General features: G+C 34.9%; 1 protein-coding gene across 1 annotated transcript in view; it reads left to right on the plus strand.

Annotated features, from left to right (window-relative positions):
• The window catches only part of LOC129218147 (protein canopy homolog 1-like), a 47,608-nt gene extending 24,569 nt beyond the window's left edge, over positions 1-23,039 (plus strand). The window contains exons 5-6 of the mRNA XM_054852363.1: positions 12,729-12,837; positions 19,105-23,039. Coding sequence (XP_054708338.1) covers positions 12,729-12,837; positions 19,105-19,139 — 144 coding nt within the window. The 3' untranslated portion in view covers positions 19,140-23,039. The remainder of the gene's footprint in view (positions 1-12,728; positions 12,838-19,104) is intronic.
• The last annotated feature ends 3,972 nt before the right edge of the window (positions 23,040-27,011 follow it).

Consider the following 27,011-nt stretch of genomic DNA (forward strand, 5'->3'; position numbering starts at 1 on the left):
CTTGTAGTGTTGTTCAGCGACTTTGAGAATCAGTGCTAAATTTTCTTCACAAAGCATTTCTCTATTCAAGATGACTAGTTGTGTGTGTTCCATGCTTATGCTGGGGAAAAGAACATGTTTCCAGGACCCAGCAGCAATGGGCTTCTGTGCTGTTCACAGACAAGTCCAGATTTACATTGGAGAGGGATTCAGGGTGTCTGCTGATCTGGAGGAAACAGCGCACTAGATACCATCAGTAAAGCACTGTTGAAAGGCACAGGTATTTGAGATGGTGGAATCATAGTTTGGGCAGGGATATCGCTCGGTGGTCACACTGACATGCATGTGTTCCATGGGGAAGTCTGACTGGTTTGAGATATTGGGATGAAATCCTTGATCCATATGTCTGCCCATATGTTGGTGCTATTGGTAATGACTTCATTCTGATGGATGGTAATTCCCGACCTCACAAAAAAAAAGGATTGTTGAAGAGTATCTTGAGGACCACGGTTTGGAATGGCCAGTTAGATCTCCAGACTTGATTCCGATAAAATATCTTTGGGATTATCTTGGCAGACAAGTTGCTGCTTTAAATCCTCCTCCAAGGTTGTTACATGAGCTGGAACAAGGCTTACTCTGTGTCTAGTTTTCACTTCCTATTTCGGTGTCTGACAACTTAATAAACAGCATGGAAAATCGATGCTGCCAATGCATTCAAGTTGGGGGGGGGGGGGGGGGGGGGAGGGACACATTCCTTATTAGAACGCATTTTTATATTGTTTCTATGACATTTTACAACATAACACTGTGATGTTCTGTTTTCTTTAAGAATCGACTTTTCCGCAAAGATTGCTTTTTTTGGTTATGAATCTTTTTGCAATACACTAATACATATTTCTGTGACACATTCAATAAAAAACTATTTAATGCACATATCCTCCAAATTTTTTGTTTCTACATTCATTTGCAAATTAGACACAAAAAACTGGTTGTACCTTAACTTTTCGAGACCAGTGTATTTACCTGGCTGATTTGTTTGGCTGCTTTGTGCATCTTTGGGCTTGTGGTTTATTCCTTTTTAAAATTTTTCCTCTAGAATACAATTTTTTTATATATATATATATGTATATATATATGTAGAATTTGCGGCACTGTCTAGGGGTATTTTGAACGATACTCGTGTTCCTCATTGTAGTAGGATGTAGGATCCGTTGCAAAGAACTACAACCAGGTGAGGACACATAATATTTATTATTTAAAACACAAAGCACAAGACAAAAACACACGCGGGAAAAAAAGACGTCCGCCATCGCGGAACACAAACAGGCGTCTCCTTCTCTATCGAACTCCCCGCTAGAGGGCAGAGTTGCACAGAATGAACATAATTCAGTTGCCAGCTTATTTCCTACAGATTCGGCCATCCTGCAGGAAATGGCCTCAGGGACTGACATAAAATTTCAATGTATGAAAATAATTAAGCTTTACATAAATCACAACGAAAGTAAATACATCAAAACAAAAAGAACGAAACACAATCCTAAATTCGTGAATAGTATTTCATCATGTCAACGGATGAAATCGTTAAGTTAATGCCCTCATGATTACCTACTTTTTCTACTTCATACCTATCTTTTGATTTAACACTTTTTATTTTGTACGGTCCTAAAAATTTCGACCGTAATTTTAGACCAGTTCCGAACTGCGTCCGTTGGATAGCCACTAAATCTCCCTCTTGGTATACAGGTGCTTTTTTAAGCTTCTTATCGTACGTTCTTTTGTTTTCCGCTTCAATTTTCTGGATATTTTTCTTTGCTTCTTGCCGGAGCAGATTTCGAGCGTCTTCCAGGTCTTCCACAAATTCCTCCATTAACAGTTCCCACACATGAAGATCTTCTTTGTTTCTCATTGTGGTACCGATCAACAATTCAAAGGGAGTCTGCTTAGTACTTCGGTTGGAGGTGCTGTTAAGTATCCTTTGTAATCTGTCTACATGCTTGTACCATTTGGTAGGATCTTCAATGGATAACTTGCTGAGAACCGGTATAAGCGTGCGGTGCACTCTTTCTACTTGGCCATTCCCACGGGGAACTCTAGTTGCTATAGGCAGATGTTCTATTTTCTCATCGATGCAATAGTCACTAAAAGCCTTAGCGGTGAATGCTGGTCCTCTGTCGGTTATTATTCTTCTGGGATTTCCGAAAGTCTTCTGTTGCAGTCTCAGTTTGTCGAGCGCGTCTTCTGCAGAAGTGGATTTAACTGGATAAAGCCAGGTAAACTTCGTAAATGCGTCAACCACTGTCAGGATGTGTTGGTACCTCTTGTTTGTTGACAGCATAGGACCTATAAAGTCAACATGGTAGGTGCTTAGCGGTACATCTTCTTTAGGGATAGGGTTCTAGAATCCTTTCTTTCCACTTTTCTTATTTGCTAATATGCATGGCACGCAGTTCATAATTACATCTTGCACCCGTCTAGTTATGTTTGGGATGAAAAATTCCAATTTGACGATCTCTTCGGACTTTGCTGCTGCGACATGTCCTTTTTCGTGAGCTAACTTTATCAGTTCAGTTTGCATGTCTCTGGGAGCAACAATTACTTCACGACCGTTTTCATACTTATACAAAACATCATTTCTTTCGAAAAAGTCTTGAGCGTCACTGCCTTTCAGGAGGTATTTCAAATGTTGAACGCTTTCATCTTCTTGTTGAGCCCGTTTTAACTTTGCAGTGAGAGTATCAGTCGTGATAACAGCCACGGGATTCCTACTTAAAGCGTCAACGTGCTGCATTCTGTTGCCGGGACGATGTGCTATTTCGTAGTCATATTCTTCCAATAGAAGTGCCCATCTGGCTATTCGAGTGACTAAATCTTTTTTGTCCATAGTTTTTTGGAATGCTGAGCAATCTGTCACAATTTTGAAGTGGTTTCCCAGGAGATAAGTACGAAATTTCTTTAAAGCTGCGATAATAGCAAGGACTTCCAACTCGTAACTACTGTCTTTTTCTTCTGCCGGAGAGGTTTTCTGGGACATGTAGAGGACAGGATGCATTTTTCCGTCGTCGGCTTCTTGTAATAAAACGGCTCCATAGCCAATTTGGCTTGCATCTGTATGCAGTTTGGTAGTTCTTCCTGGTCTAAAAATATTCAACACTGGGCTTTCTGTTAGTTTTTTCTTCAGCGTTTCAAACGCTTCGATTTGGGGTCAATCAAAAACAAATGAGTTATCTTTTCTCGTCAAGTTGCTTAGTGGTTTTGCTATTTTGGAATATCCTGGAATAAACTTGTGGAAATAACCGGTGAGACCTAAGAAACTCTGAACTTGTTTAACGATAGTGGGTGTGGGAAATTTTTTTACTGCTAGCGTTTTAGCTGTTGATGGACGAATTGTCCCATTCTCCACGATGTGGCCTAAAAATTCTATTCTTCTTTGCAAAAACTGGCACTTTGAAAACTTTATTTCCAAGCCATATTTTGAAGCAACTTCAAATACTTTCTTCAACTTTTCAAGGCCTTCTTTCTCATCCTCAGCTGGAATTACTAAATCGTCCATATAGATTATTACAATTCCTTTATGCATAAGCTCCCGGAAAATACTGTAAATATATCTTTGGAAAACTCTAGGGCTTGTACTTAGACCGAAAGGAACTTTGTTAAACTCGAACTGTCCGTCTGGAACGACAAAAGAGGTGAATTGTTTGCAATCTTCATTTATGTTCGCATGAAAAAAACCGTTTCTCAAGTCGAGTGTTGTGTACACTTTAGCTCTTTGAAGTTTGTCTAACACCTCTTCTATTAATGGCAGCGGGAATCGATCTTTAACGAGTTTACGGTTTAGTTTTCTGTAATCAACACATAATCTGGTACTTCCATCCTTCTTTTTTACCAGTACGATTGGACTTGCGTACTCAGATGAACTCGGTCTGATTATTTTTTGTTCTAGCCATTCATCAATTTGCTTGTTGACAGTCTGGTTCTCAGGGATTGATAGTCGGCGCGCTGACTGGTAGACTGGAATGTCGTCCTTCAAAATGATTCTCATAGATACATCTGTTGTTTCAGTTTTTTCTGGCTTATAATTGGAAATCATTTCTGATAATTCTTCTCTTACTTTCGGGTTCGAGACATGCCTTACATCAATTTCATCTTGTGTACTGGCCTCAAATAGCTGCATGTTTATGGACCAAACTTCCTCAACTCGTTTTCGAAATTTGACGCCTTCTTTAGCGAGTACGAGTGATGCTTGTTCTAAAATGTCTGAACCTATGATCGCTTGAAAATCTAAATACCGTTCCGGCACAACATGCCATGTCAACGAATATTTTTCTTTATCCAATTCAAACTCTGCCTGGAAATACCCTTTGGTTTCTACTTGAACTTTCCCTAGGCCGGAGAGTAAAATTGTTTTTCCCGAAAGTTCAGAGGGTTTTATGACCTCTTTGCTGATGTCTTCACGTATAAGTCTGACGGAACTACCACTGTCGATCAGTGCATTAAAAACTTTATTCCTCAGGGTAATTTTCCTTGTCCCCCTTTTTTCTTGCGAAGTTTGAGAACAAGTTTGCACCACAGTGGCTGGAGACTTGTTATTTTTCCGATTAGTGTTAGGGCGATTTGGGCAGTCTACACCATAATGACCTGGTGTTCGGCAGTAACAACATATCACTTGCCTCGGGATGTTATTCCTTTCAGTATATGGACCTCGATTCGTCTGAAAATGTTTTCTCTCGTTCCTATTATTTTCGTTCCTAAAATGTTCTGTGTTATGTGAAAAATTTTCGAACTTGTTAACTTCTCTATCTCCATATTTTTCTCTTTCAAACGAATAGGACGGCTTCAGCTTCAATGTCCTTCGTACGTCCTCATATTCCTCAAATTTCTTCGCTAATTCAACAGGTGAATTAATGGTGGACCATTCATCTAGAAAATGTTCCTTGAACTCGTACGGTGCCTTTCTCTTCATTTGATCAGCTATAATTAGATCATTAAGTTGCTCAAACGTTTCTATCTTCAAGCCTGAAATCCATCCTTCGTAATATGTTTTCAATTCATGGTAATAATCTGACCATGTGTGTTCGGCGACTTTTCGATGCGAAACAAATAGTTGGTGCAGTTTTTCCAGAGACAATTTGAATCGTTTTAAGAGTAGGCTTTTGACGTGATCGTAATCATTTGCTTTTTCGGTCGGTTCTCTGGCGATCATGTGAGCAACATCTATTGGTATCAATCCTATAAGTTTTGGGACCCAGTCTTTCTTCGGCAAAAAAATTAGTTCAGCATGTCTTTCAAACAGAGTGAGGTTTAAGCTAATATCGTCCTTCATATTAAACTTGTGGAACGTTTCATGAACAAATTTAGTCGGCGTTGAGGCATTTTCCGTAGAACTATCTGGATTTATTTTGTGTTTCGCTTGTATTCTTAATTTCTCAAGCTCAAATTCCTTCTCTTCTCGTATTCTTATTTTTTCAAGTTCATATTGTTTCTCCTCTTGTATTTTTAACTTTGCTAGTTCATGTTCTCTCTCTTTCTGTATTTTCAATTTTTCAAGTTCTTTCTCTTCCTGTAGTTTTAATTTTTCAAGTTCCCTCTCTTCTAATCAGATTTTTTCTGCATCTGCGCTTTCTTGCAAAATAGCTTCGATCATAGCTTTTACATCTTCATCAACATATTTGGGGTCGGTGATAATCATTTCCTTCATCTTAACTTTAGTGGCATCCGCCTCAACCGTTAATCCCAATTCTTTTGTTAACTCGAACAATTCTGCTTTCTTATAATGCAGTAGAAAAGCCATTTTGTCAAAACAGTTACGTGAATTCGTGACGGTTTTTAGAAAAAGGGCCTTTGAAACTAAGATACACTAACTGGGATCATGTAATTACGAAAACTTTAAAAATAAATTAAAAAATAAAATAAAAATATCAAATACTGTAAAAGAAAACATATTCATGGCAATAATCAATTCTCTTTCTAAAATTAAATGCACACAATGAATAATTGTTTCATATAATAAAAGATACCAAAAGTATAAAAAATAAGCAGCTCAATTTAAAGCAATATTTCATCAAAAATAATTCCTAGGCAATAAATATCAAAATGATCCGAAAGCAAAAAGAAAAACTGAAACCACCAACTCATTTCTTTCCCTCCTCTTGTCTGGAAAATCTTACAGCGTAGCGTGTTCTAAAAATAGATTTAACACCAAGGGAACATTTCCTTTTTTGTTTTTGATATTTCGATAACGGAACAACATTTGAAAACAAATAAATACTGACATTATTTTTAAAATCTTTCACACTAATTTCTCGGACAGATATAATATTCAATTATGTAATGACTTAAAACACTTAATGATACGAAGAATAAATCAAATGAATAAACAAATTAACTCTGAATGATTGAATAGCAAGTTTAAGAACTAAGAAATAGAATGCATGCATTTCACCAATATTTTAGTCGGTCCTGCTTGAAAAAATTTCATGAACTTAACTACGAAGTATATGAGGAACGAAGTGTTCTTATTGTCCTTGAAGGTGGTGGAAATCTGGAAGCACTTGGTACTCGAAGAGCATCGACGGGGAACAGTTCTTTTTTTCTTTAATACGGCGCAATGAATTCACTTGAACGAGGGCGAGGTCGGTAGAAATCTGCACGCAATTGGTACTCGAAGAACATCGACGAGGAACAGTTCTTTTTCTGCAATACAGCACAATAATTTCACTTGAAGACCGCGTAAAATCTGCTGGCAGGTAACATATAGATGAGGGACAGTTCAGTTTCGTTATTAACACAGCATAGTAACTTCACTTGATCGAGGGCGATGGAAATCTGCTTGCGCTTGGCACGGAATATCGATGATGAACTATTCTTTTTGCGGCACGGTAATTTCAATTGAATGTGGGCGGTGAAAATCTGACAGCAAGGCGAGGAACATCGTTTAGGAACAGCTCGTTCAGTTTATTTCTCGGAGTCATCATATCGCGGCTGGGACCCCAAGTTTGTAGAATTTGCGGCACTGTCTAGGGGTATTTTGAACGATACTCGTGTTCTTCATTGTAGTAGGATGTAGGATCCGTTGCGAAGAACTACAACCAGGTGACGACACATAATATTTATTATTTAAAACACAAAGCACAAGACAAAAACACACGTGGGAAAAAAAGACGTCCGCCATCGCGGAACACAAACAGGCGTCTCCTTCTCTATCGAACTCCCCGCTAGAGGGCAGAGTTGCACGGAACAGGGGTGCCCACAAGGGGGGATTATGGCGCAAGTTGCGCCATCAAAATTTTTGGGGAGGATTTTTTTTTCCAGAAGGTTTTTTTCTTTAGAACATGAAATTTTCGAAATTTCGAATGAAAACTATTAAAACTCATTCAATAATAAATAGATGCATTAATAATGCTTTTTTCACGTACTCTCTTACGGGCCGTCGCAGTAGCTAGCACCCCCCTCCCCCCCTAGTTTTTCTGAAGTGGGGCTGCCAATTTCATTTTAGCGATGCAACTAACGAAGAAAAAGGGAAACTCTTCGTTGTTTTACAAAATTAAAATAGTAATTATAAATGAACAATTGAAATAATAGTGAAAAAAAGTATTTTTTCTGTAAAATTTGAATAGCAAATGTAATCTTAAAATACAATTTAGGAGCATCCATGATTCTCTTTTATTAGGAGTATTTAAGTAAAGGCCGCAAAAATGTACGCTTCAAACATTTTTGTTAACGCAAAAAAAAGTATTCAGTACAGTACACTCTTCACTAGGCAGCAGAGTGGGTATGTCTGCCTAGTCGGAAACTATGGGCTCGGATCAGATTAAAGTATTGCGCATAGAGTAAAATTAGCTTAATGGGAGGGATGACCGGCGACAAAACTAACATTCTGCACGCCTTGTCTCTCGGAGGTCCTGGTTATACAAAATCATGCTTCATGGTTCTTCGGTTAAAAAAATAAAAATAAAACACATACATAAATAGGACAGCAAACAGGATAGGGGTCGCCGAAACATTCCCATATGTATTTTTTTTTTTATGAAAAATGTTGTAATGAAAATCATTGCTAAGTGGAGAAAAATGTATGGGTCGCCGAAATAAATTTCAAATAGAGAGAGAGAGGAAAGAAAAACAGTTAAACGTAAAGAGAGATTAAAAGTATTGTAATGAATACTCACACCAAAAGTTCTTAATGTTTGAAAGTAAACATCGTAAGTAAATTAAAGCTTGATCAAGAGATGCAGGTTGCATATTTAAAGTAAAATGAAGTGGAATAGAGACCTAAGGTATCACAGAAAATTACCACATCCGTTCAAATTGTTAAAAGTCCTTTCTCTTAAGCCGCAAACGCTTGTATTGCAAGAAAACCAAAATATATTCGGCGAGAAATTGAAAACTTTATTATGGAAAATCCAAGCAAATAATCGTGTTTGGCAAAGGAAAATTAGAAGAAAAAAAAAAATTCACAATGTGTTTATCAATAATTAAAATTTACAATGAAGATAGGAGGGACCATACTGAAAGGAAGAGTAGAGAACTCCAAATCCTTCTTTTTACGTCCCCTAAGCTGGCCTGGAAGTGAGTTTTTAAAACTTAGGTTTTGAAAAAATCCCGGGAAAACGTTCTCCAACCCCAATTCTTACCCTAACGTCATTTAAGATGGCCTACACCTGAGTATTTAGGACTGCAATTTCGGGAAACCGTGAGAGTGCTCCCAACGTAACCTCTGAAAAACGCCCTGTCAATTAATCATTCACATCATTCAAGGTCGAATAAATTTTGTTTTTGGACTTTAATTTTAAAAAAAACTCCCTAAGGTTTCCCAAAACTGTCGTCCTCCAAATATTACCGAAGATCCTCAAAAATTTCATTGTTAAGACTTAAATTCAGAAAATGTTTCGGGGGAGAACTCCAAAACCTTCTACCCTTCTAACAGTATTTAAAATCGTCTACGATTGCGTTAATTAAATTTCAATTTGTAAAAATTTGCCAGGGGATTACTCCGAATATCTCCACCCATTAACATCAACAAAAATCTTCTAAAATTGCGGTTTCAACAGATCAAATTTTTTTCAAGAGAATGCCTTCCCCTTCAAAACTCCCCCCGCCCCCTTTCATCGAAGGTAGGCTTAAATACGTCTTCGGAGCTATAGTTTCAAGAAACTGGCGGTGCACTAAATTTTTAACAAAAAAATGTCTCCAATTGTGCTTTTAAGGCTTCAAAATTTTGGGGGGAAGGGGGGAGGCACATCCCTCTTCTCCTTAATATAACTATAGATCGTCTAAAACTGAATTTTTTGAACGACAATTTTGAAAATTTTCCCGGGGGGAGTCCCCGGACCTCCCTTTACGTAATCAGAAATAATTCCCAATTGGGAATGCGTGCTTGAAGTTTACATTTTGAAAAATTATAGAACGATGACCCCGAGTCTCTTCCTCTCTCAACATCACCATAGATCGTCTAAAACTGTATTTTTTAAATAAAAATCTTGAAAATTCCCGGGGGAGAGCCCCCGGACCCCTTCTTCGGAACATAGTTAAATATAAGGTACGATTTTGTTGGGAACTTAAATTTGGAAAAATTATCGGGAGATGCTATCCTGGACCTCCCTTCCTCACAAACTTAAAATATACTCTAAAACTGCATTTTTATATCTTCAATTTCGAAATAATGCAAGAAGGTAACCCTCCGACACCCCCTAATTCTGATTGAATATTATCCTTACGATTAAATTTATATTGCTAGTAATAAGGTCTAGTAATATGACTATCCCTGCTAAATCAGAAGCCAAATCTTCTCTCTCTCTCTGAGCATTGAAACATGCGTTCGAAACAATTAAGGGGCCGCCAAAAGCGTCCCCCCCCCCCGTTTTTTTGACCTAGCGACGGCTCCGGTGCTATTTCCAAAATTTAATAACAGTGTCTCCTTTTCAATGAAGGGAATATCACAGACGGCTATAAGTTGGTGTCCGTTTCAGAGCTGGATCAGACGATTTGATATCTTTTCAATTTTTTATAAATTTTCTGGAAGTAGCACAATTTTGCATGATGAATACGTGTGACAGTGATGAGAGGGAGAGAGGTCAAAAATATTTTAGTGTTTGTAATGATTCTGATCATATGCTCTAGTTTACCATTGATTCATTTGCACCTTGACAATCGTTAAGAACCAGTTTTGAAGTTTGCGAATAACGTATTTTTTATCACTCCAATCGATAATTAATATATTTTATTCATTAACTAGCTTAAGCTTATGAAGAATTTTTCTCATTTCACTTCACTCCCATCTTCTCTACCATTTTTAAACTGATTGTTTCAATTTATCATTAGATCATTTTCATTAAAACTTTCAGTGATGTTGGTTTTCGCTCATGGAAGTAGAACAGTCTATTCTCAAGGTGTTTAAATTATTTTTCGTAAATCATATTTACTTTCTTCTATATCTGATATGTATAGAAGGATATTTGATTCGTTAAAATTTCCGAGTTCTGATTTTCGATGTGTGCTGAATAGCTTTCCGACAAAGATCTGTCATAATGTGCGTGATCCATCTTTTTTGGCTATGCGACTTCAATTTTGGAAAACTTCCATAAGAGCTCCCCCACTGTAACGCCAGAATAAGACTCTATTTATTATCAAGAATTATCTAAAACTCCGTTTCTAGTACTGCAGTTTTGAAAAATTTATAGCAGAGAGGCCCCGACTCCCTTCTTTTTCCTAAGCACGATCAAAGAAAAGCGTAGAATTGCGTTTCTGGAATATCAATTTTAAAAAATTGCCGGAGGAATGGCACTGAAATTCACCTTCCACTATTATTATCAAGATCTATCAAAACTGCGTTTTTAAAGCTACAAGTTCGAAAATTTAAGTGGAGAGCCCCTCTTCCTCCCCCCTCCCCCAATCTCGTTAACATTATTTAAAAAATCGTCTTATATTTGGTTTTTAGGGCTTCAATTTCGAGAAAATTACGGGAGAGCTTCCGAAAACTCTTTTGCTTAACGTCACAAAGGTCGGCTACAATTGCAATTTTAGAGCTTCGATTTCAGAAAACTGCTTTTCCCTCAACCATAGATAACGTTTTTAAGACTTTCCTATTCCTATTCAGAGTCACAACTGACTACAACTGTATTTATGTCGAGGACTGCATACTAAGTGCCTTGCCTCCATTATTTTATATACCGATAGATGGCAGCACCATCACTGGATCGAACAGTTAATGAGAATTTAGAACTAGTCCAGGAGCTAATAGCTACCTAGTACTAGCACCCCCAGAGGTATCGTTTCACTTGGAGGACATTGAGACCACGAGCATATTTAACGTCGCCCAGTCCCCTTTAATGACGACAGTGGGTCTTCGACCATCGAGGTTCGAACCCAGGACCCTCCGACCCCGAATCCGACACTCTACCGATCGGGCTACCACGGCCCCTTTTAAGACTTTAATTTTGAATATTTTCCTGGGGCGAGCCCTAGGATCTCTTCTTTATCTAACATTGCCACAAATAGTCTAAAACTCGTTTTTAGAACCACAATTTTGAAAATAAAGGAGAGCCCTCCTTAACACAACGTTAAACTATCTACAATTGCACTTTTAAAGTTTCAATATTGAAAAATTACCGGGAAGGGGTAACCAACCCTTTTGTCCCCCTAACATCACCAGAGATCGTCTAAAACTGGTTTTAAAACTGCAAGTTCGAAAATTTTCCGGGGGAGAAACCCCCGGGCTATCTAAGTGACAATAAAATAGGATTCATATTGTATAGATTCGTATTATATACATTTAATAATGACTCCATCCCAAGCCAGAAAGTTGAATCCACTCTTCCTGTAATTATTCATACGTTTGAAAAAAGAAAAAAAAATAAGGTGAAGCAAAATTCAGGAGCACCCAAAACTTGTTTACTCAAGGTCCACGTTGTAAAATTTGGGGAGGCAAGGCAGGTCAACAATTCAATAATATTTCAGTTCAAATGGTATTTTTTAGCGCTAATCCCCCCCCCCCCCCTTGAATTTGACTGGAAATTATACACTCCAAAAACTTATGGTTGACCCGATTCGAAAGTGAGAAAATTTTTGGGGGGGATTTTGCACCATTGAGCTTGGGGGGATGGGCACCCCTGGCACGGAATGAACATAATTCAGTTGCCAGCTTATTTCCTACATATATATATATATATGTATACATATATATATATATGTATACATATATATATATATATATATATATATATGTATATTATAAAGTATGCAAGCCAAATAACAAGTTTTAAACTTCTTATACAAGAAATAATGATGAGAAAAAGGAAAAATACAAGCAGCAATTTAATAGGAAAAGACAAAGGATGAATCCAGAGCTCATCGGCTGTGGAGGATTCAATAAATATGGTCAAAAGACCAAAAAATTTTAGCTATGAACTAAAAGAGAATGTTTAAGCTCCAGTATATACAATACAGAGTAATATTAGGCAAAACGCACAACATGTTAAATTATAAGCTATAAACAAGAACTTAAACCTAAAATTAAAAGCAGGGGGATTCGCTGGGGGGGGGGGGTATAAATTGTTTAAAACTTGTTATTTGGCTTGCATACTTTTTATGTTTACTTGACTTTTTAGTTTTGCTGTGTTGCGCATCTATGTGCTTTTGATGTGGTCTTTTCAATATTTTTCACTTTTATTACAATTATTATGTATATATATATTTATATGTGTGTGAGTGTGTATTTATGATATGTAATAAATATATTTTCATTCATTTCATACAAGTGTGAAAGTTTTGTTGAAGATCATGATGAGGATATCATTAGTCTGTTTAAAAAGTCACCTGACATTTCGACAGAAGAATCAATAACAAAGCTTTGCAGTCATTCCGCAGGTAAATATTTGACACTTAATCTTTCTTAAGTACTGTAAAAGTTCCTCTATCCAGCATTCCGGCATTAAATTAAGCAAAAAGCTCAACCAGATTCGCTGTAGATTCTCCACTCCCTCAAAAATAAAGAAAAAAATGTTTTGACCAATACCTGAATTCTCCCTTCTTTATAAGTTTATTTTAAATAGGGAAAAAATATTAAGAAAAGGAAAGAAAGAAAAATAGCATTACATAAAGCAAGCTAGTTGTAAAGCTTAAGGAAATTTATAGAACCCCTTGAACTCCTTGCAAAGAACCTATTTTCTCATACATTTTTGAAATTAATTCATATTAGATAGGCCATTTTCATTTGAACTTAAATTGAGGATCCTTTAATGGCTATACCAGCTTAAATATCTTGTGCCATTTTAAAAATGCGTTTTCTAAAAAAGTGCAGTAGTTGAAAACAAACATTTTAACAAGACTGAAAATAAAATGTCAAGCAGAGCTTGAAATCAGAATCGTAAGTTTTGTACAATGAGAATGGTCCGGTTTCTTCAATATTGGTTTTTAAGCATAATCCTGTTTGGCAATTGTGATTTTAGTTAATTGATCGCTCTATTTTGAAACAGTGACATTGAACTTTCATTTTTATTTTTTTTTTTGTTTTATTACACTCAACATTTTAAAATTCAAATTTTAATTCACTCAACCATCCATTAATGGGTTCGTAACGGCAGCCTGCAGAAGATAGCGCTCCCTCAAGACTGCAGTTGTTACACGCAGACTGTGTATACAGGCCGGGGCAATTTCTCCCGCTAAGCCTAATATGCAGTTTTGGAAAGTACGCATTACATAATAATGGATAAAATGTACACTTTATGCAGAAATGAAACTATTTTTTAATATGTCATAAAACATATCATTTCAATCATAACAAAAGAATTTGATGATAATTGATATTTAACAATAAATATGCAAAATATATTGTTTTTTACTATAATTGAAATTATCAAAATTGAACAATATATTTTGTACAAAAAAGAAATATTTGCACTTAATATTATGAAATACTTGAAGAATATTGTAAAAATTAATATTTTAAAGCTGCATGAAAAATTTCAAAGAACAGATCAATGCGCATTATGCATTTTAACTCATAGGTTGTGATACGTCTTTTACTGTGCTTTGAGCAAACGGCACATCTCCATCTAAGTTCTTTGCCTTCTTTTTCAGCATATGATTTTAGAAAGTAACTACTATATGAAGATCTCCAATAAAAATAATCTATAGTTTCAATGTCGCCCAAAAGATCCATAGATGGATCAGTCACAAATTTGGATAGTTCCTCCACAGAAAGATAGGGGTGTTCACCATGGCTACACAAATGGATCGAAAAGTAAAATCTCTTGCTAGAATATTGCCCATTCAATCCCATTGTAAAAAGATTTGAGACTAGAAACAGCCACTTTAAATTGAGCATATGTTTCTCTTTTTATTTGCTAACACATGTTTATATTTTCTTTCGGGAAATACAATAAATCACAGACACTTGACAGACCCCATTCTGACATGAGAGAGAGAAATATTAATGTTCGAGACCAATCATTTGAACAGAACATGGATAAGTAACGCCATCTAATAGTAAAGACTTTGTTTCAAAACTAACCCGCAAATTGGCATTGGTCGGATTTTTGAGTAGTATTCGCCGTCACACAGAATAGACTTTCGTATAGGAGGAGAAGCTGCCGCTGTGTTGTTTGTCCCGAATGGGTTAAATTTGTGTCTCTGTAATTAAGTCTTCCTTGGACTTTTATTCTTACACTCTTCTATGTTTGTAATCTTCCAGTTTTAATTGGTGTTGCAGCATCGCTAATGATTAAAATAATAAATCTTTCTTCTTTGGATCTCTGAATCAATGACATAGCCTTTGTTTTTAAAAAAAAAATCTATGCATTCACGTTAAGAATGGTTGATTATTTGTCATTCAGCATCTCTTCCTATTTGATGTGCCTTTATTTTTTGGTATTATTTAAGCCCATAGAGCTCTGCTTTTCTGAGTATTTTGGAGACTTGCAAGTGTTTAAGTTCACAAGAACATTTTAAAAATGTATGATGATTTTAAATTTTATTTGCTTATTTTATTTGTTGCATCATACATAGTTGCATAATGGTAAAATTGCTCTTATGAGACATTGCTGTTTCAGAAGTTGCCCCTACTCAATTGTCAAAAATAAGCTCACAATTAGTTTCATCCAAGTTTTCTCTCATGGCCGGTTTCTTTTTTATCTTTCTCTTGGTAGTATCTCCATGTGCCTATTTGCACACTGGTGAAGCATGATAAATGTTTCTGTCTAACCAAAGTTTCTGTTTAGGATACTTTAACTATCTGTTGCTTATATGAATTCTTTAGGTTTAGTATCAGAGCCTTTTCCTCCAATAAAAAGAACAGGGGCCATGTTTCTGGCTTTAGTGGAGTAGACAGTAGACTAGTTTCCCTACAGCTTTCCCCGACAAACCGGTCCCCCGCCGACTGGGGATGTATTGGGGTGGCAGTGTAGTAGCTCCGTCAGTTTCATTGACATTTGCGGATGAGTTTGAAATTCTGACCAATGCGCAAGTGACATCAAGCCGGAGCATAGTTTGTTTTACGCGCTTGGGGTTTTGGTCACTTTTCATCAGCGTAGCGATGGTAACTTCGCATTCTTTTTGGCTATTATTTGCATTATCGTTAAAAAAAATTTATTCCTTTATTTAAGTTTGAAAAGTGTAGTTTAATATTCAGCGATTAATGGAAGGTGTCAATTGTTTTCCCGTATGGTTCTAACTATTCATGTATGGTTTAAAATTTTTCTTTGATATAAAAATACAGAAAAGCTGCATATTTTTAGTTGTCTATTTTTTACTTGCTCTGAAAGAAAATAAATGATATTATTGTTATTTTTTTCCGATGTTTTACTTATTATTTTGTTGCTCCTATTTTATTTTTTGACCAAATAGTTGGGGGGGGGGCGATATGTAATCAAATACAGCATAAAAGAAAATGCCTCATGTTTTATTTTGATGCCCATAATTATATCTATGTACTTTTCATATAATTTAGGTTTTCCCCCGAACCCTTTCTATGGTCCTAAGAATTGATGTACAATTTTGTTAGATGAAACTTTTTTTTTAATTGTAAAATAAAGGACAGTACAATTTTCAAAAAAATTTCCCTTGTTCACAATTCTGAAGACTCATCACTAGTTCTCAGTTCTCTAGAATGCTGCGTACAAGTGCATGCCATCTCTACTTAACAACATTTCTACCAAGGATGCCTAGAAGACAGAGAGGGGGGGGGGCATGCATAGACTGATCCACTGAAAATTTTCGCAGGTTATTTCAAGGGTTCTAGTTTTCTTCTTAGGGAAGTGTTTTTTATTGGGGGGGGGGATGCTCCAATGACTTTGAGGAAATGCGACATTGCGCGTTTGAGATTGATTGGTCTCTGTGTTTTTTTGCTAGGCATTTGTCAAAATTTTACTTGAATACAAAACTTTTTAGGGTTCGCGAGCTTTGTTGGTAGTTATGTTCTTTATAAATCTAAACCAATTACCCTCATTCTCTTCTTTTTTCTGCTGCTTCCAATTTCTGTCAAAGAATTCTTTGACTGATACAAGGAATCTATACAATAGTTTTCCTTTTTACATATTATTTCTAGTATCTTTTATTTCTGTGTTTTCTCGTTTTTTTTCAAAAAGAATAATTTTTGGTATGTAAAACAGATTTTTCATTACCTGGTAATAGCGTTAGTATGAGTGTTATAGTACTTTATAATTCGATGTGTCACAAAGCTTAGTACAATGCTAAACTTTACTGAAATACATTTGTTATGATTTTTTTAAAAATCATTTTGAATGAATTAATTTAGATAAGTTAAGCAACAGATTGAACATAGTGTGGTAATTTTTCCATTAGAGAATATGCAAAAATGGCAAATTATAGAAAATATTAACTTTCATTCACATTTAGACACTTACTTACACTAACACACGATTAAATTTAAACAATTTCAAAACTGTATTTAAATTTAATAACCCCCACGGGGGAAAAAGTTTTGCTTAAAGTTAATCAAAAACATAAAATAACTTAGGGAAACTGTTCTGAACCTGTGGGGCGTGTCTCCCTTGAGGGGCGCACAACAAAAGAAATGTTAAAAATGGATTCATTTAACTAGTGGGAGAAAAGAAAAAATATGTTTTCTGACGCTAAGAGATGTTAAAAAATGCATTAATTAGTATTTCTTACTTTAACATAACATTTAATATGAAATTTAAGTTATTTTCAATCTCAATATTCTTCTTTATTTTATCGTTATTATTGTTCTGAATATTTCACACAACTCAGCATTTCTAGTTTCATAAGTGGAAATTCAATCCTTAGTTAGTAGAATTTTAACTTATTTACTTGAAAGCAATAGTCCTTAGAAAAATATCCTTAAAAAATCTAAACTTTGGTGCAATGTAAAAGTACCATTAGAAAATTAAAAACTGAGGTCTCATTTAATTACTTAGTTAAAGAATTGAGTAAAAATCTATTGGACTTAAAGGTTAACTATTTAATGAAAGTTGTGGAGTTCTGTTATGCAGTTTAAAAAACAAAATTAACGTAGATTTTTAGTTAAGATCATAGTGTAGCTTTAGCGTTAACATACTAGTTAGAAAAGAAAAACATTATTTATATCGCTATTGTATGAGAAAAAAGGGGCAGGGATGAAAATTATAGTTATCCTTCTGGCTTTGTGTTGGCGAATGAAATCCTGTTTCTATTTTTTTCAACTGATTTTCATTTACCCTGGAAACTACATACTTAGTTGAATCCGTGATTTCCCACTTCCAGAGGTTGATGTAGGCAGATGAGGGGTTGTCCACAAATGATATCACGCTCTGGGGAAGTAACTAGAAACTCAGCATGACACATTTTCATTGAAACACTTTTTTAAAGTAAGAATGTGTTTATGTAATGTATCTCATATCCTATCACACGTAAGGGTCCCGATACCTATCACTATTTTTTTTATCGGTTGGATGGGGCCCTGAAGACAGCAAGACATGTGATAAGGTGAAAGGGGTGAGTACGGTGAAGTATGACACTTTTGCGACAAAAGGGGGAAGGGGAGCAAAATATTTTGAACATGATATATGGACAGCAGGATGTCAACAGTCAGTTTAGAGGTTCTTCAGCAATGACGCAGCTGTCACATGTGACCTGCTCTGTCGCTCAAATGCAATCTGAGACCATTGAAACAGAAAAATTGCTCCACATGCTGATACAAATGATAGCTCCTGAAATAGCATTTTAAGAAACTGATGAATACACTTATGACTAACCTATATGATTTTCAAAATTGCATAAAAAGCTTTTAAAAAAAAGTTGTGTTACATTGACAAAACTTCAAATAGGACACCAAAAACATTTGTAAATCAATATTTTAAATATAAAACACTAGTATTTTGTAAAACCAGGAACAACTAAATTCTAATTTCAAAAACTAATGAGCATATCATCTGGAAATTGAAAAGGGTCTTTAGAAGCATTTGAGAAGATCATATCCGTTCAAAACCATTGCGTTTTCAAAAACCTCTGCAAAATATCCAACTGCATTAAGCGAGCCAAACACTGTAGCTGGCACTTTCGACTGGGTCAGAGCAGTAGACGAAAAAAATGCAAAAACAAGTTGCGCGGAGGGAGCGGAGCTACTTCGACTAGCCCGAAACATGTAAAATCAAGGGGAAAGGGGAAAACTCAATCCCTTTCTATGGATGGGCCACCTGCTGGTCTACTGATTCCAGCGACTCCACCAGCCCAGCACATGGCCCCAGGGAGTTGCTGAGATTATCAGTAGCTCATTTGCTTCTTGATTTTCAAACGTTAGAGACTTGGTTAAAATGATGAGGTGTTCCAGCTTGGCTCATGAGCTTTTTTTTTATCATTAAACCATGAGTAATGATGTAAAAAATTATAACTTTAAAACACACACACACATTGAGAATAAAGTTCTAGTTTTCCATAATATTTTAGTTTCAGTGAAGAGTTCTAGGCTTAGTTATGTTTTCTCTAAGTGCATTTTGACCTTAATTTTTTGCCCAAAATAATTTTTAGCTAAACATTTCTGTTAAAATGTTTCTATTATTCAAAATATTTCATAACTATAAATTTGTTAACATTTTTTGCATCAAAATATGGATTGTTACTCTAAAGTGATTATGACTTACAATATCATATTAACAAGATACAATGTTTTTCTTTCAGGTTATTGTTCTTCAGATAAACATATTGAATTATAGAATTACAGCAAATTAGTTAATTTCATCTTGTAAGAGAAAAGTTAAATTTTTTTGGAATGAAACACTTGAAATGTAATTTTCAAGTCTCTCTATATTCCTTCCTTTTCATAAAAGTTTTCTTTTGTGGTATTTATAAAATGAATTTGTACACTTTTCAATAATATACTGCAAAGCACTTTATTCTTTGGCAAGAATTTTAGTATATATTTGTTAAAAAGAAGTTCCTGATATATATTCTGGCATCAAAGCTTCCTAGTGATAAATATTTCATAATTTAAGTAAAAATGAGATGATTTAGCGAAAAAATTTTTTTTCTAAGCTCATTTATAAAGTCATACTTAGATATTTAGGTTTAATCTGTTATCCAATATTATGAGCTGTTAGTAATATTGATTCCTTACGCAAAGTGCACATTTGTCCTTTTGTAAATTTTTTTAAATAATTATTTATCTCAACAAAGATAGTGCCTTATTAAGATATGTATATGACATTTTACATGCTAATTTAAATTTATATTTTAAATAATATTCATATAAGAGAAATAACTTTTTTCTGCTAATGTGAATTTTAGCTTTGTAAACCATTCTAACCAAGATTTAATTTGTGAAACAGTTTTAGTTATGCTGTTCTAATTTTTTCATTTTAATTGACTAACATTTCATCATAATTCTCTTTTTAAAAAGTAATTTAATTTGATTTTGTTGCATTGATTTAAATCTTATCTGTTTTTAGAATTCACTTTATGTTGCAATTTTGAAAATGTTAACTTTTATGCATCTAAACAAAATCATATCTCATTGTATGCAGCATTTTATCGACATGTTAATTACAAAGTGATTTTTTTTCCATACAAGATGCTCTTTGTTGAGAATTAAAAATTTAATTTTACAGCTACTGTGAAAAATCTTTAAGTTTGATGTGTGTAAGCAAATTAGGCAACAAAATTGTATTCATTAGATTTCAAGAAAGAAAAAAAAGCATTCATTTGATATGAAATAGAATCTCATTCTTATCTTGTACATTACATTTTGATATCATAGAGTAAATTTTCTACTTTCATAAAGTAAGCAGACCTTTTTTTGCTGCAATTTTTATATTGAAAATGTCTTGTGTTTGTATGAAAAACAAAGGACTTGGTACGTAGTTATTACATTTTGAAATGGTCTTTAAACCATGTACTTCGATTACTTAATGACAAATGTGTTACACTTGTTTTGAATTATCTATTAATCAGCTTGTTTTATTAATAATTTGAAATTAACTGCATCCTAAATATTCATGAAGTCGATGTATATTTCAAAGCTTAATATGTCTATTAAAAATCAAACTTCCTACAGTAAAATATTTGCAAGCCTCAGTTCTGTACCTCAGAGCCTGACTAACTTTGGTCACATAATGCTGCTTTACAGGAGAGTAGAAAAAAGTCGTTTGGTGCATACAAAAGAACTGGACTTGTGCTCTTTTAACACTGGTAAGTTATTACAAAGGATTTTTTTTCAGAGTTACGTTCATATGACTCGATGTGTAATAGGATTCTATTGCACAATGCACTCATAACCGCTAAATCACAATTTTTGGGCCTGCTTTAGTCTCGCTCTGATGTACAGAGTTTATTTAGTTAATCTATAAAAAATATTTAAGCTAAATCACATGTTTATTTACTTTGATACATTAACAATGAATTACTGTAGATGTCATTAAAATGTTCAGCAACTTTCTGTCTATTTATAAAAGTAAAATTATGGTCAAATCTACAAGTTTATTTTGATTTTGTTCAAAGTTTAGGTGAATAATACAGAGTTCAGTGCTTGCATTCTTTGTAAGCTGCAATTGACTTAGAATCCAACAAAGTGAAATGTGTATGACATGGAATCACTTCCTGTGCTTTTGTAGTTGCATTTTTAAGTTATATCCAGAGCTGCCAACTGCTGTCAAAAAATTATAGTTTCTACGTTTTGAGTTACAAATCTTTTCATCCATAAGCTGACTTACTTTGCATTGAAAAAGGGGTTTCTTGCAACATAAAAACACATGAATGTAGTAACCTGCAATTTTACACTGTTATTTTTTTCTTGTTTTTACTAATTTAGATTTTCAAAAGTTGGCAGCTCTAATTATATCACCAAAGAAAAGTGTTTCTGATGCATATGAATCTTTGACATAAAGAAGCGTCACAGAGTAGTAGCCACTGGGCTGATGTGCTGTGATTGAGAGCACCATTTAATGACGTAAATAACGTTTTTGAAGCCAGTCTTTTGCCAGGTTTAACTTAACCATTGTGCTGCTGAAAATGATATTAGTTATGTCCTTAACTTCACCATATGTACCTACTTGGTGTTAAAGTTACAATGTATAGTCTAAAAATTTCATCCAAGTATCTTTGAAAACACTCCCGAAATCATGACTGATCCATCTCCATTTCGGCAATAAATTTGTATGCTCTTCTAAAAGCATTGAACAGGCCAATAGTTACTTTTGCCATGTGGTCCATCTCATTAAAATTCTTTATTGTTGAAAAGATCATGTATTACCACTTATATCGCCTTACTCCATTTTAGTTCTGGAAATGTTTAAATATTTATTCCTCTGAATTTTAAAGTCAGTAGTAGTTTTCACTATTTCCTGTACTAAGTTCCTGGAGCGTTTTGAAATGCTCAAGAAACTTCTTTAGACCCCTTACCTTTAGATTCTCTTGCTTTAGTTGAAGAAAACTTGTTGCTCACAGTAAATTTTTTAATAGTGCATTTGTCTCTGTTAGAAAAACACCATTCATAATCTGAGAATTTTTTGCCATCACCATTAATTCCCAGTTTTAGAAGATTATTTATGGCACATTGAGAATGCTCAGCTCTCAGAGAAATGTTTTCTTTGGGATAAATATTAACCCTAAAACTACCGTATTTGATTAATTTATACTTGACGTCTTTTGCAATTTATACTCACTTCATAAGTATTAAATTTCACTTTAATACCATTCCTTCTGATCAAGTGTCGTCACATTTGGACTTACAAAAGATTTGCCTTAACTTTGGACTTTTTATGAAGTGTTGATTGTATTGAAGTTATACTTTTCTCCAATCAAATTTTAATGCTTAAAGGATATATTAAGTATAACTCAAGAAGTAATTTGTCAAAAAGATTGTTAATTTTCTTAACATGAAAATACACACACAAATAAATAAAATATATATGTATAAATTTAAATGTACAAAAAAGCTAGCTTTTTCTCTAAAGAAACGAAACTTATATGTTAATTTAACATTGTTCTTGTTTTTATTTATATAATCTAGTTGTAATCAAACAAAAAATCTTATCTAATAACTTGTTATGTAAAAAAATATTTTATATCATGTTTCGGAAATTTAAATTGCTTAAATAATCGGAGCATAGGTTTTGTTAAAAATAACATATGTATTAGAATTTAAAAATGAAAATCAGCTGTTTAATTGCAAAATAGATCTTGCATACAGATGTTAAGAGTTCCAGGGTAAGGGCCCTCTCTTGGCAAAATGATGTAAGCATGTGCAGGAATAAACATCTGAAGAAAGCAAAGCACTTTGTTAGCAGTTATTAAAAATAAAATAAATTTCACTTTATGCTAAAATGTTGATGCTTTATTTAAATTCCAATTTCATGAAACTCTTTCTCAGTTCATAAAAACTTTCAGAAATAAATTGTACTTTTTCCAGATCAGTGTTTTGATACATAGCTGACTTTAAGGTCTTTCTTTCACCAAGGAGAAAAGAAATATATGAAATTTTTTGCAAGTTATTTTTTAAAAGTATGAAATTTTAAAAGGGTTCTTGTGGTTGAAAAGTTGAAAGGTTTTTGAAATGTTTGTTTGCAACATTAATGAATTTGTGTTCAAATTTTATTCTATTTTTATTAAAGGTATATTTGAAAAATATTTGACTTTGTTTTTTTCTGTTACATTTGAATCGATTAGAATAGGCATGCAATGACATCTCTGATGAAGAAGGCAAAAACTCCTCTACCTTTGAAAATACGACCAGCCATATAGATGTTGAAACCCTTCACCTTTTAATGAAGTTACATTCTTTAGTTTTGTTTCCTGAACAGCTATCACTTGGATTCCTCTTTTAATAGCAAGGTCAAGTAGTTGATCAAGTTTTATTTTAGCTGCTGAGGTAGACATCCATTAATGTTGCACTGTAGGATCTTCAATGATTGTGAGGATTGTGGAGACCGTAATTTACTTAACACTTGCAGCCCTCTGCTTAAATCACAAGCGCGTCCCTGATTAGTCTGCACGACGGATGATGCAGCATGAAGGATCTGGGTCAACATTATGACGAGGAGGAGGTGAGATACGGCTTCTGTTGTCCAGGGATCTGAGCGCCATATAGGAAGAAGTCTGTCTTGGCTCGGATTGGTGTTCTTTTTCGTCTGGCACCTACCCTTCGGCCTATCTGGTTTGGGAGACCCTACCGGTAGCAACACCAGCTTAGCCCTCCGGGTCATTGGTGCACACAAGGCTCACTGCCCCGTCAAGGCAGGAACACTGTCGGGTGGTGTCAAATTTCAGTTCAACCAAGCTACTCTGATCATCAAGAGGGATTTCATTCCTGATCATCTCATACATTTGGCCTTAAGGGCATATCACACAAGAGAAATTACGGGACATCGCAACTGCAATAGGAACCGTCAACGCTATCTCGAACCGGTTTTTCTACTCACTTCCACAAATGATCGCTCCAAAATTCTCAAGTGCTATGGAAATTCGCAGTTGCTCGTATAGGGGAAAAATTTTTCCTCCGCTAGAAAAAAATTGCCTTTTATTCTGGGCAAGTTACGAAGGAACCAATCTGGGCGCTGGGATTTCGTGACGTCAGGCAGCGTCACTGAAAAATACTTTTGACATTTGTTGTTTCGTGGCGACAGAAATGTGGGATTTCCTTTTAATTGTTCTATTTATTTTGTTTCAAAAATTTTCAGTTACACTTTAAAAAATGGATGAGCGACACTTAACCTTTGGTTTTGCATGTGATTTTGAATTTAAATTGCTACTTATATGTTAACATCAGTGCGAATTTTATGCATTTCTGAATTTATATTGGTGCTTTTCGTTTCATTGGGTTTTGAAAATTGTTTTGCACAAATGTTACAATGGGGTCATTTCCAAAATTTTAAATGTATTTTTTTCTGAAAGAGCATGCTTAAAAACATGGGATCTGACCATTTTGTAAATGATTTGTTTTTGTTTAATATTTTTAAAAAATTACTTAAATCATTGCGCTTTCATTGTTTATATTTCGTAGCATTACTTCTTGAGATATGGCACTCACAGTGGAAAAAGAGAACGTCCGATTGCACCACCCCCTTTTCAGCTGTTGACACCAAAATAAAATCAGCTCCTATACCCTCTAAAGGCTACTCGTCGATAAATTTTTGTTTGATTCTGTTCGTTATTTCTTGAGATATAGCAGTCACAATTGACGACAAAAAACGTTCTATAACTCAACCCTCGTTTGAGCTATTGACACCAAAATTAAATCAGCACCTGTTCCTGTTAGAGGCAACATATGGACCAAATTTTGTTTGATTCCGCCAGTTACTTCCTCGGCAATAACAAGCACGCATAACTCAAAATGAAATTTTGTACTATACAGAATGGTGTATAGTAGCATGTAGGGCAAACATCTATTGTACAATAGATATCTAGAATATTATGAAAAGTTTTAATTTTCTCAACTTTTTAACGTTACTAGGCAAGGTTCTGATTGTGTTAAACAGTTTTGCAGCTCAAATTATGAAAGTTCAGTCTGCAATCCCAGTTATTTACGCGTAGCAAATTTAACTGAAATTTTAATGATTTTATTAATCGACTAAAAGAATGTTTTTAAAATTTCAAAATTGTACATTAAATAATACTGGCTTTTTTGCGTTTCATCGTTTCATTACATTTTTTTTAAAGCGTCATTTTATTTTTAAATGTCTGGAACTATTTTAATAAACTCAGCCACAGATTTTCCTGTGTGCAATATGTATCTCGTGGCGTTATATTTGTGTAGGTTAAAGTGTTATCACATCTCCAATATATTTATGAACTCGATGTTTAAAAAAATAACTATGGTCTATTTGATCAGAGTTTGCTGGCCTTTTTTTTTTTAAAAAATTTTCATGTTTGTTTTTAGCTATGAATTTAGGTATAATTTGTTAGAATTAAAATTTCTTCTTACCTGTCAATAAGTGACCAATAATTTCTATCTAAAATTAAGATTTAATTTACTAGTTATATGAAAAAATAAGCTTAGAGAAGTCATATTCTGTATGTCTTCTTTAAATGTAACAAGAGTATCACTTTAAATGAAACATTTAACTAATAGTAATAAAAGTTTTCTGTTTTTCTGAAATTTTCACCATAAGTTCTACAAATTAATGCGTACAGACGGTAGCTTCACTGAATCTGGAGGTGATGATACTCTAGCAGAGATGCTAAAGGTCCATTCTCCTGGTTCAAATGTTATTGATGGCCCACTCCCTTCTGCCACAATGCCTGTTATCAGGTGTACAAAACGCAAATGGGACTGTGCTAGAAGTATTGTCACTTATGAAAGGGTTCTTTGGGCAATTAATTAATTTAAGCCTTTCAAGACTCCTGGTATGGATAGCATTGTTCCTACCCTTCTTCAAAAGGGATTGAGGTTCTTGCCTCTGTACTCTGTAAGACTTTTAGAGCTTGCATTGCTTTCGAGCACGTTCCAAATGCTTGAAGGCAAACCAAGGTTATCTTTATACCAAAAGTTGGAAAAGATAACTACTATGAGGCTAGATCTTTTAGACCTATTAGTCTCACCTCCTTTTTATTGAAGGCTTTGGAAAATTTAGTTGAGAGACATATTAGGGAGACAGTGTTAAACGTCTCTCCCCTTCTCAACATGCTTATCAGCCTGGCAGGTCTAATGAAACTGCCTTGTATAGTCTCTCCTTTATTTTGGAGAAATCTTTTAAAAACAAGGAGTTAGCTCTCGCTGTCTTCCTAGATATTGAAGGTGCATTTGATAGATTCCCAGTTACTACTATATTGGGGGCCCTTGCTAGAAGGGGTATTGATGTAACTATTATTAATTGGATTGAAAATTTGTTACGGTATAGGTTTGTTAATGCCTCTCTTAGTGGTGTCGATTTAACTGTACGCACAAATGCTGGATGTCCAAAGGGTGGTGTTCTTTCACCTATCCTTTGGTGTCTAGTTGTTGATTCACTGCTTGAAAGCATTACTTCTTCTGGCCTTTTTTGCAGTGGTTATGCTGATGATGGCGTCATTGTTGCCAGAGGCAAGTTCTTGCACACTGTCTCCTCAATCTTATCACAAGGTTTAAAATGCGTGGAAAGATCGTGTCATTTTGAGGTTCTTGCTATAAATCCTCTTAAAACCACTATGGTTGCTTTTACATGTACAAGAACAATCCAGATGAGTAATATTATTATTATTATTTTTTTTTTGAACAAACTCTCAGCTGCTCTGATGAGGTCAGGTATCTTGGGATCTATTTTGACTCCAAGATGAACTGGAAGAAGCACTTCACCTACTGTCTGGCAAAGGCTAGTAAAGTTCTTTGGTCCTGCAAGAGAGCTATTGGTAGAACCGGTTGACTCAGCCCTAGGGTTATCCATTGGATCTACAAGATGCTCATCTGTCCCATCATTACATATGACTCTATTGTCTGGTGGTCAAGAATCAAACTTGACATTGCTGGAAATGAGCTCAACAAGCTGCAGAGGATGTTCTGCATAGCCATGGCTGGATGTATTAGGACAACGCCTACTGCTGAGCTGGAACTACTTTTAGGTTTATGCCCGCTCCATATGCGGATTAAAGCTGAAGCTTTTTTGTGCACGGATAGGCTC

The sequence above is a fragment of the Uloborus diversus genome, chromosome 3 (assembly GCF_026930045.1).
Source record: "Uloborus diversus isolate 005 chromosome 3, Udiv.v.3.1, whole genome shotgun sequence".
NCBI classification, from domain to species: domain Eukaryota; kingdom Metazoa; phylum Arthropoda; class Arachnida; order Araneae; family Uloboridae; genus Uloborus; species Uloborus diversus.